Source organism: Cryptomeria japonica, chromosome 11 (assembly GCF_030272615.1).
Source record: "Cryptomeria japonica chromosome 11, Sugi_1.0, whole genome shotgun sequence".
NCBI classification, from domain to species: Eukaryota; Viridiplantae; Streptophyta; class Pinopsida; order Cupressales; family Cupressaceae; genus Cryptomeria; species Cryptomeria japonica.
The window spans coordinates 579,649,953-579,670,578 of record NC_081415.1 but is presented as its reverse complement, the minus strand read 5'-3'; the positions used below and the strand labels follow the sequence as shown (position 1 = coordinate 579,670,578).

Sequence of the window (20,626 nt, the reverse complement as noted above, 5' to 3'; positions counted from 1 at the left end):
AAAAATCTTAACTTTGCTAAGGAAGTTTTTAAATTCACACCCAAAAATCTTGTTTATAATTAAAATAGATATTAGAGAGTATTCTAAATTTTTTTATTAAAATATTATAAAAACTAGAAATTATTATATCCTTTCATTTCAATTATAACAAGTTTCTAAATTGATATTTAAGACAATTTGATAAAAAAAATATTAACAAAATAAATTGACAGAGTTTCTAAATTATATAAAAAAAAATACTGAAAATTCATATTAAAAATAATTATTTTCTAAGCTTACCATTTCAAAATATTCTTATGAATTATAATAGTATATAATATATGTTACATATTATGATTTTTTATGGTTTATTAATAATTTGAAGTGTCAACTACCATTATAGTTAATGCAATGCGGACCAAAACAATGCCAAATTGGGAACTCAAAAGTTTGTTGGATAGACCCCTATCTCTACTGGAAAGCTTCTTAGATTACACAATAAATCACATACATAGGGAGGCTAATACTTTGGCAGACAATCTAGCCAATATAGGGGCAGATGGAACGAATAAAACCACATCATTAATATCTAGACATTCAGATCAGGTAACTCATGGGCAGGCAGGGGTTTCAAAGGTCTAGTTTGCAGCTTCTATATGTATAATAACCCCAACCAGCACATTCTCATATGTTCATCCACACACCCTCATCGTCACATATACAACTATGTATATAGATATATATTTACACATATACATATATATGTGTATATATTCATATATATACTCACTAATAATAATCACGGAGCTGAGATCATCATAATCCCTCCTTTGGCTCCCAATGGACTCCTCAATATAATATATACATATTCATATTTGTATACACAAATATATATATATATATATATATATATATATAGACATATAAATATGCATATAGTTATATGTATATATATCTATATAGACAGGTAAATATTTAAACATATATGTATATACATCATATGTTAGGTCTTATGTATTGGAAACGCTAGAGTGAAAGGCTAACTAATAATCATGAAAAAGTAATCAACATTTTTATATTCGAAACAACAAGGCAGTATGGGGATGGCGATTTGTTAGATTTATCCGATAATAATCATACCTCATACCATGAGGGGAATAGGCAATCATCACATAATAGCCTATCTCTCAACTGGGGTTGAAACTCAATTTACCGATAGTACCAGTTAGTAAAGCCATTATATCTAGTGATAACACTCACAATTTAACTCTGTAAAAAAGATGGATTTTGATATTTGCTTGAGCCCAGAAAAGCATGAGATGTCTTTTGTGGGAGAGATATCTAAGAAACGCTAGTCAGTTATTCTAAGGTCGGAGGATGACTTGGTCATTCATGCGACCTAGAGGATTTTGGGAAATGAGCTTATGAACACAGAGCATAGGAAACGACCTTGCGGGGTTTGCAGCCATATTACTCACAATGGGAGAAGATAAGGCAAACACAGCGTCATTGTGCAGGTTAATATTCAATAACGAATACCTGGTTAACCTAGAACTGGCTATCAAATGTGTTGATGATAATCTCTGTATCCCTTATCCGGAAGATTACATCAGAGCTTCGGAAGCCATAGACAAAGAAGAATCACTCGAAATGGATTTTAAGAGGCCTATTCTTAGCATCAAGGATCAGAAACTCTTCCAGCAACGACAACCAGATATAATAAGGAATATTGCATTCCTTAAACAATGGCTTGGTGCGGAAAAAGAGCCAAAAGGAGATTGGTGGGTAAGCTATATGGTTGATGAGGGTTGGACCTTGTTTCAAGCTGAAAACCCCATCGACATGGAGGATGAGGAAACACAGGCTTCTTGCATGGAAGTCGCAGATGATAAGGATGAATAATGAATCTCCATAACATAGTTTTTTTTTGTATGCAGATATAATTACTCTAATACATAGGGAAGAAGGATCTATAGATAGTATACTTTACATATAGAAATGTTTATGAATGCATTTTGACATAAGGATTGATTGGGACAGGACATATACTTAGAAACGTATGGCTCTGTTATAATATAGATAAATAAGGGCAAGGCCTCTGATTTGGTGTCATTTGCAAGACATATATATACTGAAATAGTGTAGTTTAGAATCCGGTTTATCTTTCAGTCAGGCATATACTCTAATGTTGGTTCTCTTATATTAGCTTCTCAGACATGACTAAACAGGTATGACCTGAGGCCCCTCACATACATTCATCTTCAGAATGTAGTGATAGGAAGTATTTTCGTAACACTTGCATATTTGACTTAATCTAGCATTTGCATTAAGACACCTTTGTGATTAGAATATTAAGGTAATATCATGAATAACATGACAGATGGGTTGTATTATTGTCAGTCTCTTGATGACCAGTGTTTATTCCACAAATGTTATTGTAGCCTGGGTAATCTTTCATATTATAGCCAACAATATGATCTCGATGCTGACTTAATATAAAAGAAGCCTAGGTTATAATAACAATAGTGGAAAGTATAATAGAAGCTTGCTGAGATAATAGTAGTTCTTTCTTCTTTTGCACTAACACTCCATGAAGTGGTTTGCAGCAGGATTGTGTTGTGAATCTGTCTTGCAGGTGACAAAGTAAATCAGAAGGCAAGGAAATATGGTAAAAGCGGCAAATGTTCACAAGGAAGACTGTTGAAAGCAAGTTAGCACAAGGAAAATTATAAATATTACCTATGAAGGGCCCTTTTACGCCCAGAATGAAGGGATTGTAAAGGAAAATATGTAATGCAATAAATGATGTAAAATTTTAATACTAGCTATTGACTGGACCTAAGGTCTCGGGCAAGGTCGGAGGTTTTCTCCTCTTTGCTCTTTCCTACCAGCGCCCGCAGTGAGCGGAGATTGTAATTTTATTTATTAAATAAAATATGGCTTCGGCCTTTTACCAAGAAAAAAATAATAATTTGAAGTGTCATATGTACAACTTTAGAAAAAGAAAACATGTCGTCAATACATATATGGTCTAATAATTTTATAAATATCATATACAATCTAAAAGTGAAAAATGACCATAGAGACCATCAAATTCCAGGCCTGGCTGCTTTATACGCTTAGTAAAGCTATTGAGATGGCCAATTAACGTATCATTAGTATGGAGAAACTCTTCCATAACTCCTATTGATGTTTTAGAACATTTAGACAAGTCAACATAAGGCCGATCCAACATTATATCAGTATAGAAATCCACTTTGATCAAATTGCAACTCCGATCGATATTTGAAGCATCCATTTGAATCATTTGACGTGAAGATTTTAGATTTTTTCAATCTCATCCTAGCATGCAAACATGACTCGAAATGTCTTTCAAACTCTTCTCGCAAGCCCTCAAACAATGGAAGTAAAATGTTGAATCTAATCTCTCCATGTCATATTTCTTTAATTTCTTGGTGGAGGATCCATTATGCTGTGTGGCCAATGACTCCATTTGGAAGTCTACAAACCTATTTGTCAATGCTTATGAACCATCGGAGTTGATTCCTTTGAAAAGAAAAGAAAAGTATCATCCATAGCCTTTATTTTTCCAACAGAATCAACTGCAATGCTTGATCCCAATAAGAGTTTTAGAAACTCAAAAAGAGAGTGGCATTACTCGTGAAGAGTTTATGAATCTATTAATAAGTGTGTCAACCTCAAAATGGAGATTGATGCATAACATTTTTTTAAGGATAAGATTTAGATGGGAAATTTTGTTGGGATGACCAGGACACTATGACGAGGAGAACCCAGATAAATGAACACATATTGGGTTGACAAAATCTCAATTTTAATGGTTTTTCGATATTAGCTCATGAAAAATGGAAGCTTTAGAATCTCAAAATCTGTGAATAAGGTCAACACTAAAATTTGCCACTTTGTTTGGAACAACGTTAGGAACATACTCATAAAAGGATTTTGCACTATCTTGCACCCATTTTGAGAATTAATTGTTTTAATGAATCTCAACAAACTAGAGGACTTTTCCTAGTGTTTTCACTCAGATCACAAATGTGTCTACCTTGAAATGACAAAAGACTCAACATGTGAGGGTTACTTAGGGCTTTTTCAATTGGGAATTATTCGATGGAGTGATTTTGGTGTAAAATTTTAAAAAATTTCAAGTTTAAAAACAAGGCTAAGAAGAATATAAAATATTTACGTAATTTATTATACTTAGGAATATATGATATTAGGGTATTACCATTAGCTAGGATATTAGGATCTAATATGTGCCTCCCCTTTAAAAAAATATTGTCCTCAATGCTCAACAGGGATGTTTTAGTTTAATTTGTTCTTCTCATGTTGCATCTTCTATTAGCATGTTCTTCCACTTGATTAAGAACTCAAAGACAACTCTATTTCATAACTGTTTCACCCTTGTTTTAATAATCTCCTCAAATTCTAAAATAAAGGAGTTCTAATTGCAATTGAATATTGTTAGCTAGTTACTTTGTTATACAAGAGGCATGGAAGATACGATGAATTTTGAAAGAGGGTGGAAGTTCTACCTTGTAAGATATAGTTCATTTTCAATGGAGAACCTTATAGCGACCATTAAATTTAGGTGCAAGCTTTATGTTTTGATGTTTCTTAAGGGATATTTGTTTATAAGGAACGTAATTGAAGAAATACCCAAACTACATCTTACAATTTATCTCACTGTGACATTGATTAGCTTCTCGTTTCATTCTATTTTGAGCCATAACTAATTTATTCTTAAGGATTTGTAGTATTTCTTGTTGGTGTTAAATATTATCCTCTATTGCATGAACTTTAGGATAAGATTGTAAATAAGTAGTAGATGGTGAGGGATAGCTATAGAGAGCCTCAAATGGAGTCATTTTAGTGTATGTGTGTAACAATGTGTTGTACCAACACTTTGCTAGTGGTGGTCATTTGGACCATTATGTTTGTTTATTAAAGGAAAAACAATGTAAATATCTTTTCAAACATTTATTTACAATTTGCATTTGGCCATTTAATTGTGGATGATCTAAGAGGAGCTATGGGTAGTTTTTTTCCCCATGTTGTAAATAAGTTTGTCTAAAATATGTTAATGAAGAAAAAGTCACAATCATTCACTAGGATTTTGGGAATTCCATGAAATTTTTGTATATTTTTTATAAATACTTTAGCCATGATATTGACATGAAATAGATGAGTCCACAAAAATGTGCATATAGTGAGTTTATCCATTACAATCAAAATTACATCAAGATTATTAGACTTTGGCAACACTATAATGAAGTCCATTGACATTTCCTATAAGATTGTGTTGGAATGTTCAATGGTCGTAAGAGATCTCAAGTCTTTATTGCTTTCCCTTTATTTCTTTGGCATATTAAACATTCGACAATGAATTTCTTAACTATCTTTTAGACCATCTTAGGAAAAGATAATTCTTTATATGATGATAGATCTCAAAATGCACTTCTATTGGTTAATCATGCATTTAAGATAGAATGTCTTCTTTAATTGAGTATTTTTACATAAAAATAATCTATCTTTGTAGTATAATGAATCTTCTTTCCAAACATACCTATCGAAATAATATGGGTCATGTTGAAGTTTTATAATGAGATAATGTATTTGAGAATCATGTTGCCACTTTTCTCGTGCAACTTCTAACCAATTAGGTTTTAATAAAGAAATAGCACAAATATTTGCTTCCTTTACTTCTTGTTGAGAAAGGGTATCAACTACAATATTTTCTTTGCCCTTTTTATAAATGATTTCAAAGTCATATCTTAACGTTTTGGTAACCCATTTTTGTTGTTCTACAAAGGATATTCATTGTTCCAAAAAATATTTTTCTCTCATGACTTGTCTTGATTTATGCCTTCTCATTAATATTGATGCCATTATTTAATTGCATTAATAATGGCTAATATTTCATTCTCATATGTGGGCCTTAGTATTTTCCTTTGAGTTGTCTACTCTCAAATGCTAATAGACACCCTTCTTGCATTAGTATTTTCCTTTGAGTTGTTGACTCCCAAATGCTAATAGACACCCTTCTTGCATTAGTATTTTCCCAATTCCATGTCTAGAAGTATCAAATTCTTGTAACCCATTTTTGTTGTTTTACCGAGGATAGTAGTTGTTCCAAAAACTATTTTAGACTCTCATGATACGTCATTACTTTGAAATGCCTTCTCATTAAATATTGATGTCATTGTTTAGTTGCATGAATAATGGCTAACATATCCTTCTATGTGGGTCTTAGAATTTTTCCTCTGAATTATCAACTCTCAAATGCTAATAGACACCCTTCTTGAATTAGTACTATCTCAATTCCATTTCTAGAAGCATCACATTCTAACACAAATGTATTAGAGAAGTCTAGGGTAGTGAGCATTGGAGTTGAATTGAGAGCTTCTTTCAGTTGTTCGAAAGTGTGGGTGGCTAGCTTTGATCATAAATTTTTCTATGGTATCTTGTTAGACACAAAATTCCTCTCAAACCTTTGATATTTTGATGCAACCATAACCAATAAAAACCCTCAGAAGAGTCAACCAGCTTATGTAGCAAGAGAGACACAACGAAAGAAGCAAGAAAAGATAATAAGTTTACATAAAAAGATCATATTAAAGCTTCAGAACTTTCGAAAATCATCATATTATCATTAAATAACATCTGGTAGTTAACCGGTTACGTGCAAGCTTTAAGCCAGATACAATCCAATCGGGACTCTAAGAATCAACCGGATCACAACATGCAAATCTCAATCCTTATTCTAAGTTCTACTTCCTCTGCCACTATAATGATTACATAATATCATATTTATATCCACGGAAACATATCCGGGTCGACCTTATAAGATTACATTCACCAATGCAGGAAAATGAAACGTGTAATTAGGTTGGCCCTAAGATTTAAGAAATCTTTCCGAAAAATAACAACCAAGTGATGCGGTTCAGCGGGAAGGTCGACCACACACCAAAGAACATTAGACAACACCCAAAATGGATCCACATGCCAAGAATCATGCTAATAATGAAGGAAAACTAATCAGTAAGCACAAGAACTGTCCTGGAACCTAGAAACAATCAATCGAAAACGATAATTGACTGGAAAAGAACCCAAATGAATTGGAAATCTGGAATCAAACAAATGAAACCATCTGGAAACCAAAAATAATATTTGTCACGAAGAAAAAGCAACTACTAGTACCAACCAGTAAGAACACAAAAAACTGCACAAAGAACTAAACAAGAACAAAACTGAAAGGAAATATTTTTGGTTGATGCAAGATTGCTCATCGACCAGGGATGCTCCTGCATCAAACAACCCAGGTAGAAAAAGAAGTTCCATGAGAGGCAACTCATGAACATCTCAAAGGATTCGGAATAAACATCACATGCTCATTTATGATCCAAACATCTTCTTTATCTGCCAACCTCTGCTTTAGCTCCTCCAGTGCCTCAACTGGCTTCTCTAACCTTTGACTCCCCTTCTTTCTCTTCCTTTGCTTCAAATCTACATATTGCCTTTGTTTCTACACTCTGATTCGTTTCTACCACAAGACTTCATCCGGTTTGTCACCATCATCTCTCTATTGACCAGTTCCATCTATCCATCAAGTTCATATGTTAGATCCTTCTGCAAGCTCATGTCACCCTCCAGTATAACCTCTGCAACTTGTTCTATCATATCTTTCTTCAAAACCTCTGGTATAACCTCTTCAACCAGTTCTTTCAAACCTTCTAGTATAGCCCCTACCACCGATTTCTCAGTACTGCAACTTTTCTCAAGACTCGGATTCTTCACCTCCTTCTCTTTCTCCTTCAAAGAAATCAATGTGAACTTTTGTCCATCATTTTCAATAGTAACTAGGTTTCTTCTACAGTCATAAATAGCTCCTCTATCATATTGTCAAGGTTTTTCCAATAAGACATAGCAAACACTCATAGACACAACATCACATAAAACTTCATCTCCGAAAGGCCCAATATTGAAACTCACCAAACACTGTTGCTTTATCTCTATCTTCTGATCATCTTGTAACCAACTCACCTCATAAGGACAAGGATTCTTAAGCCTCTTCAACCCAAGCTTCACAACCATCTCCTGAAATGCTAAATTATCAGTACTTCCACTATCTACAATGACCTTGCAACACTTACCACCTAATTTGCATATAGTCTGGAAATGACTCTTCCTCTAAGTAGATCTGGTATCATTTCTTCTGAACATAAGGGATTCTCCTTTCTCTGGTGCATAGTTAGATCTGGTACCATCACCTTCTGGTTCCTCACTTGCCACACAACTTCTTGCGATTCCTTGCTTACATTCATAGAATCTATGTCCGATTTCTCCACACTTGAAATATTTGCCAAGAAATTCTCTATCAATACTGCTGCTACCTTTCCTCGGTGTCTTCTGTTCCGGTTCTTTACCCCACTTAGGTTTTGACTCCTCTTCTTCATCTGGTTTCTTCATACTATCACTCATCTTGAATTTCTCCTTTCCCTTATTCGAATGTCTTCTTCTCGCCTTCTCCTCATCCTTCAAATCATACTGGTAAGCTTCTTCAACTATGGAAACCTTCAACATGCTCATCTCATCTTGAATGTTAAAAGAAAGTCCATTGATGTACCTCACCACCTTTTCTTTGTCTATCTCTCTATATCTAGATCTAATCACCACCTTGTAGAATTCCTCAGTATATTCCTTCATAGTCATGTTTCTCTGTTTCAAGTTCTACAACTTCTTGAACAACTCCAATTCATATTCTCCTGGTATGAACTTGGCCTTCAATCTTGCAACCATCTGTCTCCACCAGGTGATCTTCAATTCAGTATTCTCCACTCTGTCTTTTTGCAATTCTTTCCACCACAAGGCAGCATGTCCTTTCAACTTGGTATGTGCCAACTAGACTCTCTGTGAGTCCTTGACATCCTCAAAATCAAAGTAGTCCTCCAACTCTCTGATCCAATCGATTAGATCCTTTGGGTTCAGTGTTTCAGAAAAGTTGGAAACTTCAACTTTATGGACTTTACTCGCTTGCGCCAGTGCTCTCGGGAATCTTTCCTCTCTCTCATCTTCCGATCCTTTAGCTTCCTCAAGCTCTTCACTGGCTTGCTCATATTCATCCTCAAAATTCAAGGTTTCTTTGCAAACCATCCAAAGCATTTTGGATTTCATTCCTTACTTCATTCTTGAATTTTCCCATCATCTACTCTACCATTTGGGGGTTTGTCCTTCTTGGTGGCATCTCTCCTTCCACTCCAGTGAATTGCCTCAACTCAGTGATCTGACTATCAGTTTCAATTGCCTCCCCTCAGCGATCTATTGAACACACATGCAACCTACCTCCAATCGGCGATCTATCCACCCCAAGGAATGCCTCAATGTTCGCAAATGATTCTTCCACCAGCCAGTCCATAACTAGCTTTGATACCACTTGATGCAACCATAGCTAGTAAAATTCCTCAGAAGAGTCACCCAACTTATGAAGCAAGAGAGACACAACGAAAGCAACAAGAAAACATAACTGTTTTACATAAACAGATCATATTAAAGCCTTATAACTTCCGACAATCATCATATTATCATTAAAGAACATCTAGTAGTTAACCGGTTACATGCAGGCTTCAAGTCAAATACAATCCAACCGGGACTCTAAGAATCAACCGGATCCTAATATGTGAATCTCAATCCTTATTATAAGTTCTACTTCCTTTGCCCCTATAATGATTACACAATATCATATTTATACCCACCGGAACATATCCGAGTTGGCCTCATAAGATTACATTCACCAATGCAGGAAAATGAAACGTGTAATTAGGTCCGCCTAAGATTTAAGAAATCTTTCTGGAAAATAACAACCAAGTGATGTGGTTCATTAGGAAGGTCGGCCACACGCCAAAGAACATCGGACAAGACCCAAAATGGATCCACACGCCAAGAATCGCGTTGGTAATGAAGGAAAACCAATTGGTAAGAACAAGAACTATCTCGGAACCCAGAAACAGTCAACCAGAAGAGATAACTGATTGGAAAAGAACCCAAATGAACTGGAAATCTGGAGTCAAACACATGAAACCATCTGGAAACTGAAAATAAGATCTGCCATGAAGAACAAGCAACTATCTGTAGCAACCGGTAAGAACACAAAAAACTGCACAAAGAACTAAACAAGAACAAAACTAAAAGGAAATATTTTTGGTTGATGTAAGATTGATCATCGACCAAGGATGCTCCTGCATCATATTTTTAGGTTTTGACCATTCTTTTATTGCAACAATCCTCTTGGGGTCTACCTTAACACCTTCATGGGACACATGTCCCATGCATTCTACTTCTTTCACTCCAAAGACACATTTGGATTGCTTGGAATATAGTTGATTATCTTCAAATACTTGTATTATATTCTCTAAATGTGGTAAAAGTTCTTCCTGTGATTTACTATAAATAAGGACACCTTCAAACAATACTAACAAAAATTTACGAAGAAATGGGTAGAACATTGAGTTCGTGAGGTTTTCAAAAGTTTATGAGGCATTAGTTAGACCAAAGGATATTACTAAGAATTCATAACATGCCTCTTATGTGTTCAAAAGGAAGTTTTATGTATAGCCTCTTCCTTTATATGGATTTAGTAGAGATAATTGCACCATTTAGTTCATCTAATATTTCATTAATTATAGAAATATAACTTATCTTTAAGAGTGAGCTTATTGAGTTACCTATAATCATGACACATTTTCCGTGACTCATCTTTCTTTCTAAACATACCCACTGGAGATGGATATGAAATTTTATTAGGATGAATAGTTCTTGAATCCAACATTTCCTTGACTAATTTCTCAATTTCAGTCTTTTGTTCATAAGGATAATGATAAGGTGTAATGTTTGGAGGAATGCTTTCAAGTATTAATTCAATGGTATGATCATGGTCTGTAATTGGGGGTAGACCTCTGGGTTCTTGAAAAAATTGTTGGTAATTTTGAATGATCTTTTGAAGTTCTAGTGGATGTTGAGTTTTCACATCTTGTGCTTCCACAATATTTAGTTGTGCCACTAGACCATAAAACCCTTCTCAAGTAATTTTTTCCCTCTATCGGAGCTAATAATTTAGTTGTTGCTTATGTGGGTAACCTGAATGGGCACTCCTCTAATTAGGCTGAAGAAATGGCCTTAGCCTGGGGGATTCGTTTTTCCCTCACTATGGGAATCAGGTCAATGGATATTGAGGGTGATTCCAAGCTCATCATAGATGTTGTCAAAGGGCGAAATAGGCTTAACTGGACCATTGAGGGAACCATCAGGGACACCCTAAGGCTCATTTCTGGGCTCGACTCGTTCAGATTCATGCATGTCTTCAGAGAGGTTAATGGAGTGGTTGATGCTCTAGCTGCCCTTGGGATAAATATTTTTGGTTTAAGATGTTGGAGGAGCCAGAATTCCCTCCCGGATCACGTCAACTTCCTTCTTCAGGGAGAGAAATCTAAAATATGTATCAATGATTGAGTTGTTGCTTTTTTTTTTCCTTACTCTCCTCTCTTCCCTTGGGGTTGTTTGGAGGGGTTGGTTTCATAATTCAAATAATGGGAATATTCCTACGGTTATTATCGATTGGGTGGTGACTCGTTCGGCTAGCCTGGCTTCGAAGGATGTGTTGCTTTGTTGGCAAACCTTTTGGGCTTATCGCCTAATAATGAGATACGATATAGAAGTTAACATGATGGTTGGTCATAGACTGCATTAGGGTGCACAAGGCGATCATGTATATGTTGTGTTTTCTTTGTTTTTTGTTGTTTTTTTATTTCAAAAGACTGGTTTTAGTTTGTTGTTAATGTTGTTATAGTGGTGTTGTTGCACTGTGGTTCCATTGATAATTTTGCTATGTAAAGGGTCAGTGCCTTGATTTTCACTGCTTTTTTAATCAAAAACATTAACATTAATTGAATCACAATCCAATTCCTAACCCTATGATTTATCATATCTTGAATGATGTATTATGTAGTTAGTTAGGGTACATTATTTAGATCAAATCTTTGCATATTGTATCGTGTTTAATAACTTAACTATAATTGTGTTTTTTTCTTTTTCAATTGGTTCTTCCATTTCTTGTGGAACTTCTTGTGTGTACTTTGGGCTAGAATTAAACCATAATTAAGTATTATAAGGGTGATGATTAGAATTATTAACTTTTTAATATCAAATTATAAATTTGACATTAATAATAAATATTTCTTTAAAAATTAAGTATTTTTAAGTACTATTTTATTTCTATGTGGATTAAGTATTATTGGATTTAAAACTATCGATCAAATCACTACAATATTTTTAAAAGATTGGAAAATTAAATAATCATGTACCAAATAGATATATTAAATAAAAATATTATATTTTATTTAGAAAATCACTTTTAATAAAAAGGAATTTATGTATTTAATTATAAAAAGCAATCTATTTTACCAAATGAAATTATTTTTGTAGAAAAATCAATAAAGAATTTTAGATTTTATATATGTCTATAAAACAATTGCATAAAATAAAATAAAATAGTTTTTTCTATAATTAGATAAATGAATTTATAGAAAATCTCTCGTCAAAGGCAAAGTCAATGGGATTTTTGTCGATTTTCCATCTATTGGTTGTAAATGTTTCAAATGTCTAGCATGCCTCTAAGATGATCTCAACCATTGATCGCCCAATTGAACTTGTAAACCTGACATAGGGAACGCCTTCGATGTAATTAAACCTTAACCCTAACCTTCAAACCAATATTTATTATAGAACCCTAACCCTATCACCATGCTTTATCCTTAAATCCTAACCATTTTTGAATCCTAACACTAACTGTAATCCTAATTGAATATTAATTTAATTGTAATACTAACCCTAATCCTTATTGAACCCTAGCCCTAATCGTGACACTAATTCTAATTGAACCTCCACCCTTGCCCCAAGAATTAGCCTACAATAATAACCTTAATTGTAGCCTAACCTTAAACCTAATCTTGCCAAAATTGAAACCTAACCCTAAACTTAACTCTAACCCTACAATTGAACCCTACCTCCAACTTGAACCCCAATCTAATCATAATCAAACCCTAACTGTACCAAACCTAAATCATAATCAAACCTTGACCCTAACCATAAGCAAACCCTAACCCTAAACATAATCAATCCCTAACCCTAATCATAATCAAACTTTGACTCTAACCATAATCACACCCTAATCATAATGAAAACCTTATCTAACCATGATTAACCCTAGATTTCATAAATGTCTTCCATGTTGACTACTACTAGTTTAATATTTAATTTTATAATATATATAAAATATGTCAAGAAATATCCTTTTTTAGATGACACCTATTGAAATTTAAGATAAAAAATATTAAAAATAGACATCTTGAAAAAAATATCTTCCCACATATTTATATATATATTATTAAATGAAATATATAACTAGTTACAAAACTATTATAACATTCCTCAATATACCGAATCTTATTGTGCCCAACTTTTATGGCCCTCTTTCGAGCTGTTAGAATTAGATACCCATGATAATGACATGTCGCAGCGGCCAAAGTCTATTTCCCACATCTTTGAAAGCGTTAATTCACCAATAAATAAAGAAGAGTATGGAAGGCATATGGCAGACAAACCGTTTATTTTTTCATTGAATAAATAAACTTGTTTTAGTCTAAGTCTTTAATATTTATTGTATTTTGATTTAGTGTGGTTTAAATTATTATAAAATGACCCTAAGTTAAATTATTATTATAAGAAAAGTTTTCAGAAATAACTATGTAAAATTGAATTATAATATTATTAAAAAAATCTATATGTCAAAATATTTATAGATTTTATTGCTAAGTCTAATGAATGTGCGGAGAAAATCTATCATAGACAATGTCAATAATCTACTAATAAGATTATATTATTATTTAATAAGATTTTTTAATTTATTTTTTGTATTATATAATTATTTTTCATATGATTTTATTTTCACAAATTTAATATTTATTTTATATATTTATATTTGAAGATCAAAATTACTTTACATAATTTAAAGAGGATAAGAGATAAAATATAATTTCAGATTTGAAATATAGCGGAACAAATCCCTCAAGGTAAGGCATAAGAGATGAGGTGATATAAGAGATAAGGTGTGAGACTACTTTGGTGGAATAGATACCCCTTAATACTCACCTCTCAGCGAAGAAGTATCAGCATAGGCTCATGCTTCCCTACCAAATAGCAAAACAAACTTATGAATGATATAAAATTAACTATAAGAAACAATATATAGAGACCTTCCCCATCAAACCAACTCAAAGTGTACTGTAACAAATAGACTAAATGACAAGTAAAATATAAAAACATCAAATAAAACAGACATAACATAAAACCACAATTAATATTAATGATGGAGATGGAAAGAGAATGTCAATACATTTACAAAACTTTTGATACAACTAATGCATCTTGAACATTTTATTTTCTCAGTTTATTAATACACAATTAAAAACTTTTGGTACAAATAATACCTCTTGATCACTGAGAGTTTATTGATGTACTAAACTCTTGATAAAATTATTGTACACTTGTTGTCCACATGCATATTGACTTTCAGTGGCAGCCTGGGTCAAACTCCTTCCTGACCTTGAATATCATGCAAGCAACAACACACCACATTATATGTAATGAATTGGTATTTGGACTTTATTCTTCCAACACATTTTTAAAAAATTGAACAAGTCTATTTTAAAAAAGTAAGAATCTTATGCTTCTTATCATTCTGATTTTGATGATGAATCACCGAGTGTGATGAAAAATGTTGATGCAAAAAATACTCACACAATCAAATTCAGAAACAGCATATATACATATAAGAACCTAATAAATTGTTGATATTTAACTGCAAACCTGTGCAATGATTGAGCTCAGCCTTATAGATAATAATAAAGCGCAGACAGACTGTCATGCTTCTCAAAATACCCTGACTGAATCTTAACTGTTATTAGCAGCCACCTTCCTTGGATCCAGAGTGTAAAATTTTTGATTGATGTTCTCCCATTCCACCGCTTTAAGGATTATTTAGTTGTTCTTATAGAATGCCCACCTCAACCCCCTTTGCATAGATGAATGAAATATCATATATACAAGCTATTGACAAATGTAATGTTACTTTCTGCTGACTCTAGTACCCAAATCTCCATACCCTCTAGCAATTAAGTGGCTGTAAAGAAGATGATTCCATTGGTCTGGCACACCCGGTAAACACCAATGGCTGCAATCTTGCTTTTTTATTGAGGCTGGCCCATTTTCTTTCCCTACATAATATATTGAGGGATGACCATCTTTCCTCATCTTTGCTGAGTAAGTTATATTCAAAGACTGTACATTCTTCCTCTCCTGAAGATGTTGGATTGCTTCTGACATGATTTGGGTTTTCCATGAACTCAAAGAAGAAGATTTTAGGTCTGGCCAAGTTTCTTCATGACACTGTCCTCCAGTCTTCCATGTCCCAGCCCTGCATCTCAGCACAAGCAAGAACTTGAAATGTCAGATTTAGGATGAATTTTCTATACCATACTGTATAAGAGAATCTCACAATGGAAACTGACTAAATGAAGTTATCTATGAGAATGTCAGTCCAAAGATTTGAGTTGTAAAGTTAGCTAAGGATGTTTGCAAAAGCATTGACAGTGTTAAAAATCTTAAGAATGTGGTCGAAGTTTTTGTTACTGCTTCTGGCTTAGATTGTGTGCATTTGTTTTGTTTACATCAACGTTTTGGATCACATTCTGTGATCCATCATCAAGATGATAGATAATTCATTTTTCTACTCCATGAGCTATCTATCAACCTGATGGTCCGAAACATTGATAAAAATAAACACACAATCTAAGCGAGACACAGTAACAAGAACTATTTGTGAAAAACTTATATCTTTGAATGTGGTCTAAGATCACCTCACAGCTCACTTGTGGTTAACCAAGAAAAGTAGAATCAGTATATTACCAACAAACAAAAATGGAGTTCCCACACTGCATCAGAGACAGTTGTATCTCAGGAAAAAGATGCAGTTTCTACACTGCAACAGAGGCACACTAAGTATTCCAAAAACAAATTATATTTTATGAGGCAAACTAAGAATCTCAGCAAAAAGGTACAGTTTCTACAGTGCAACAGAGGCACACTAAGTACTCCAAAAACAAATTATATTTTATGAGATGAAGACAACTCACTATCAGAATTTATGAACACATAAAGAATTGGATTTTTCTTTAGCTTATATAGCACATGATTTCATATTGGCAGTATTACCCAACAAAGTTTGTATTCCTTAAAATTTACAGCAGTGATAGCAGAAATAGTACCTAAAATGAACAGGGGAATAGGTACGCAAGAAAACATGAGATTTTTCAGAATCAACATGTTGACGAACCCATTTGACCCAAGTGTTCATTGATTTCTGGAATGCAGTTTCAATATCCAGCTTAATGTTCACAGTGTGTCCCTCCTGGAAATAACACCCCCTGCCAAAATAACTATCTTTGTCATAAAAACCCTCTATAAACAGATAAAAACTGTTTGTTAATTGCCATAGAAAATGAAACACAGACCATCTTACTGTCTTCTCATAGTTCCACCAATGTCCTGTGTTAAAGACAAGAATGTCTCCATTAACCCAAAGCTTTGAAGTATAGTCCAGTGTATCAACCTTCAGAGTCATTCGAACTTCAGGAGGAGATCCTGCTGGAGGGCGGCCCTGATAAACCAAAAATGGTGCTCTGTAATACTCTACAGTGCAGTTATAATCTTCAAATCGGAAAGACAAATAACCCATGTGTTTTGTGATGGGATTCCCATTCACTTCATATATCCGAGTCTTATCAGAAACTGCTTCAGCCAGCATGCAAACCATAGATTCCCACTGGTTCCTTCCAATGGAATCACCCACAAACACAATTCGCCTGTTTTGGATGCTTTGGAGAAACTTCCTTGGATCAAACCTAATGTTTCAATTCAAAACCCCAAATCGCAAATGAATGTCAGATTTATCAGAGAGAAAAATAGGGACTCGGGAATAACTACCAAATATTAATCACAATCTCTTGAAAACATAGCATTAACAACATGCACTTGTTATGCTGTTGCAAATACAGTTACTTGATGGTGATATTATATCATACAAACAGATATTGACCAAATGCATCTCCTATGTCAGGACTTTTATGTACATGAAATTATTTGTTTTCATATGCCAAGAGATACTATAGATCTGAGAAGATCAATAAGGAAACAGTGTGCCATTCCTGACATCAATCTGTTTAGTTTATGGTGAAGGAAAACCTTGTTACAGGATATCCAAGGTAAAGAATGTTGAGTTTTCACTATTACCGATGGTTGTGGGAATTCCTCCTCCTGGAGTGTTATCTCTTATATACTAGTGGTACACATACCTACTGAAGAAGTTTTCTACAACCAAGCTGTGAATGCAGGCATCCTAATAAGTGTGGTTTAGATTCGATCCCTATTCCTCACCAATACAAAGCATAAATCCTTGGTACTGGATTTTCCGCGGCCAATTCCTTGTCGCATTTGGTTTGGGTGGGGATGGGATTCAACTGGAACTGAAAATTCGGTAAATGATTTGGAATACTGTCGAACTCAACAATGAACCAAAAGCCCTTTATAATGCAGACATAAACTCTATAAACTCTGATAAGAAGAGTCCTCTAAACAGAGAAACTTTACTTGCCAAAAACATGTCATTATTTCCAAAATTTTGAAACCAAAAGATCTAACAATTCATAAGAATTGCATTCTTCCTTCGAATGGAAATTTTTTTTAGGGTATCTATTCAAAAGGAACTTCCAACAGCATGTCAGAGTCAGACAAGACAAAGCAGGAATTGGAAAATTTGTAAATTATTCAAACTCTGTCAACTCAACAGTGAAGCAAGCCCTCATTGGCAAGAAACAATTTACTAAATACAGTAAGTATCCTAGATGCCAAAATTTATTACAAATTCAGAATATAAATAGCAATATGTTTTACCATCTATATGCATATTGCATTGCACAATTGTTTGCAGTATAAATTCAATGTAATAGAGCATACGAGAATCTATGAAAATAGCTTACAAATCCAGATTTTATGAAAAACAATTCATAAACAATGCACAATTCTTTGGAATACAAAGTCAATGTAATAGGGAATAGGAGAATCTAAAGACATGCCTTACAAATTTTTAGGCATGAAAACCAATTTGTTTGACCATTCATAAGCATTACACAGTTCCTTGGAATATGAATTCAATGCAAAAGTGCACAGGGAACCTATAGCATACCGTGGAAGATCACAATCAGAGGGCTGCCATCGCCATTTCAAGTAATCTGTATCAGGCCTGCCATTTTCCTGACAGCGAAAGCCTGAATCCATAAAAGGACAATTCTGTGACTGATAGATTGGATATGCTTCATCCCTCACCCACATACCCACAGACAAATCACACTCACTTAACTGCTTTTTTTCCCCTTTTAAGCCCACGAATCCTTCACCACTATTATTAACTCTCACATCTCCAGGCTGCTTCTGCTGCCCTGTTTCATCACCCATAATTCCTTCACCACTATTCTGCTGCCCTGTTTCATTAACCATAATTCCTTCACCATTACCATTATCTCCTACACCTCCAAGCTTCTGCTGCTGCCCTGTTTCATTAACCATAATTCCTTCACCATTACCATTACCTCCCACAACTCCAAGCTTCTGCTGCTGCCCTGTTTCATTAACCATAATTCCTTCAGCATTACCATTATCTCCCACACCTCCAAGCTTCTGCTGCTGCCCTGTTTCATTAACCATTATTCCTTCACCATTACTATTATCTCCTACACCTCCAAGATTCTGCTGCTGCCTTGTTTCACCAATCTTATTTCTTTCACTACTATTATAATCTCCCACACCACCAAGCTCCTTTATCTGCCCTGTTTCAGCAACCACAATTCCCTCACTACTATTATAACTTCCCACAGCTCCAAACTTCAAAGGTCCCAAGAATCCAAACCCACTGTCAAAATACACAATGCAAGATAGAACTACTAAAACAGCAGAGAGCCCGAATATGGTGGCATACCATATATATTGATGGATACTCACTGTACACCCCGCAGGAAGCCTTAATGGGTGTCCATATCCTCCGTTTGTATCCATCTTTGTACCGAATAAATCCTTCATTTTGGGAATTGGAGCCCTGCAACTTGAACCCACACTCCCTTTTTGCCCGGTTGCCGAGGGAAATAGCCTTGTGGTCAGTGGATTCAATTCTTCGACAGGATTTTAGACTACAATTTTAACGATAATTAGATTTATGCTTCCAGAATTTCCTTGTTACTACTTTGTTACCTTTACATGAACCAAAATGCTTCCATAATCATGAATTCCGCCGTTATAACATGCTGTTTTTTGTCAGTTAATATTAAGATTAACTGAATAGTTTATGTATGTTTGGCAAACTCTTTAATTTTCCAGCTCATCCAATTTTGTATCCCATGTGGAAATGACTCCCTTCACAAGGAACCGTTTTTTGTTTCCTTTTCATCCTTGTTTTTATTAGCTGTCAGTGGCAAAGCAAAAGCATTATTCCAAATCTGAATGCAGAAGATTTCGCCTAAGATTATTGATATGATCAGAATCAAATTGAAAATGGTTTAGGGCAGGTCCCCATGCAGCTGCTAAGCTTATTTTTGCTAGCAGCCACTGCTCAATATTTTTAAGAGCAGTTTATATAGCTGGTGGCCCCATGGATATTTAATTTTACTGCTTCTTTTTGAAGCAATTACCTTAAATTTTAGTTTTAGATGAAAAAATGTTTGTAATAATTTTGGAGTAAATTTAGGAGAAAATATTGTAGGCAAATAAAAAGGAGGGAAAGAAATTTGTGGAGCCACATATGATTTTTCTCAATAAGCAATTGTTGCTTATTTTCAGCGCCCCTTTTTTTTCAAATCTTATTTTCAATTTCTAAGCAGTAGCTGCTCCACTAAAATAGGGAGAGATTCCAATTTATCCAATTCCCTTAAAATAAATATTTACATGGGGACACATCAACTGCTTAAATTTAAACAGATAATGCACTTAAACAATCGCATAGCGACAAGGGGTTAGCATTTGTTTTAAGTAGTTGCATGCCATACATCCCTCACTTCTCTCCACCTTGAAGATGATCTCCAACTAGATATTGCATTTCATGCTTCACGATGGTATTTGGGGAGTTTTTACTTATTTTCTTGACAGTGACTTTCATTTTTTTTTTTTTTAATAGAAAATTCAGACTACCTATATAAATATCTATCGTAAACTTCTATAATGGTTATAGATTATAAAGAGTGAGGTGATAGAAGATTACACGGCAATTGTTTTTCTCTTTATATATAAATAGTAAATCAAAACATTTCTAATAATAAATTAAAATATTTTTAGAAATAGGAATTTGTTTTTTAATGAGGTTTGTTCTCATCTTTTGTTCGAGCTTTGCATTTAGTAAGACTTGATCTTAGTGGGGCTCATTAAGAACCTTTCGATTTCATAGCAAACCAAGGGTCCATTGACACTTAATCTCTAA

At 34.2% G+C, this 20,626-nt stretch overlaps 1 protein-coding gene across 2 annotated transcripts; it reads right to left on the bottom strand.

Moving 5' to 3' along the window:
• Positions 1 to 14,091: 14,091 nt before the first annotated feature.
• Positions 14,092 to 19,430, bottom strand: LOC131072924 (protein trichome birefringence-like 11). 2 transcript variants are annotated; one of them, XR_009112775.2, is made up of 6 exons: positions 18,350 to 19,430; positions 16,620 to 17,009; positions 16,374 to 16,532; positions 14,917 to 15,523; positions 14,538 to 14,652; positions 14,092 to 14,237 (listed from the first exon to the last, which is right to left on the bottom strand). XR_009112775.2 is itself a non-coding variant. In XM_058009230.2 (4 exons), exons 1-4 carry the CDS (start codon positions 19,237 to 19,239, stop codon positions 15,175 to 15,177), a joined length of 1,788 nt encoding a protein of 595 aa, XP_057865213.2. In that variant the 5' UTR covers positions 19,240 to 19,430; the 3' UTR covers positions 14,389 to 15,174. The 2 variants fall into 2 exon arrangements, 1 of the variants encoding a protein (XP_057865213.2); XM_058009230.2 differs by lacking the exon at positions 14,092 to 14,237 and having other exon boundaries at positions 14,389 to 15,523.
• Positions 19,431 to 20,626: the final 1,196 nt, after the last annotated feature.

Excerpts from the sequence above, each read along its gene's own strand:
- LOC131072924 (XM_058009230.2), bottom strand. The coding sequence starts at position 19,239 with ATGAAGGATTTATTCGGTACAAAGATGGATACAAACGGAGGATATGGA. Across the intron at positions 17,010-18,349 it reads TCTGATTGTGATCTTCCACG|GTTTGATCCAAGGAAGTTTC; the intron begins GTATGCTATAGG and ends TTGAAACATTAG. Across the intron at positions 16,533-16,619 it reads TATGAGAAGACAGTAAGATG|GGGGTGTTATTTCCAGGAGG; the intron begins GTCTGTGTTTCA and ends TTATTTTGGCAG.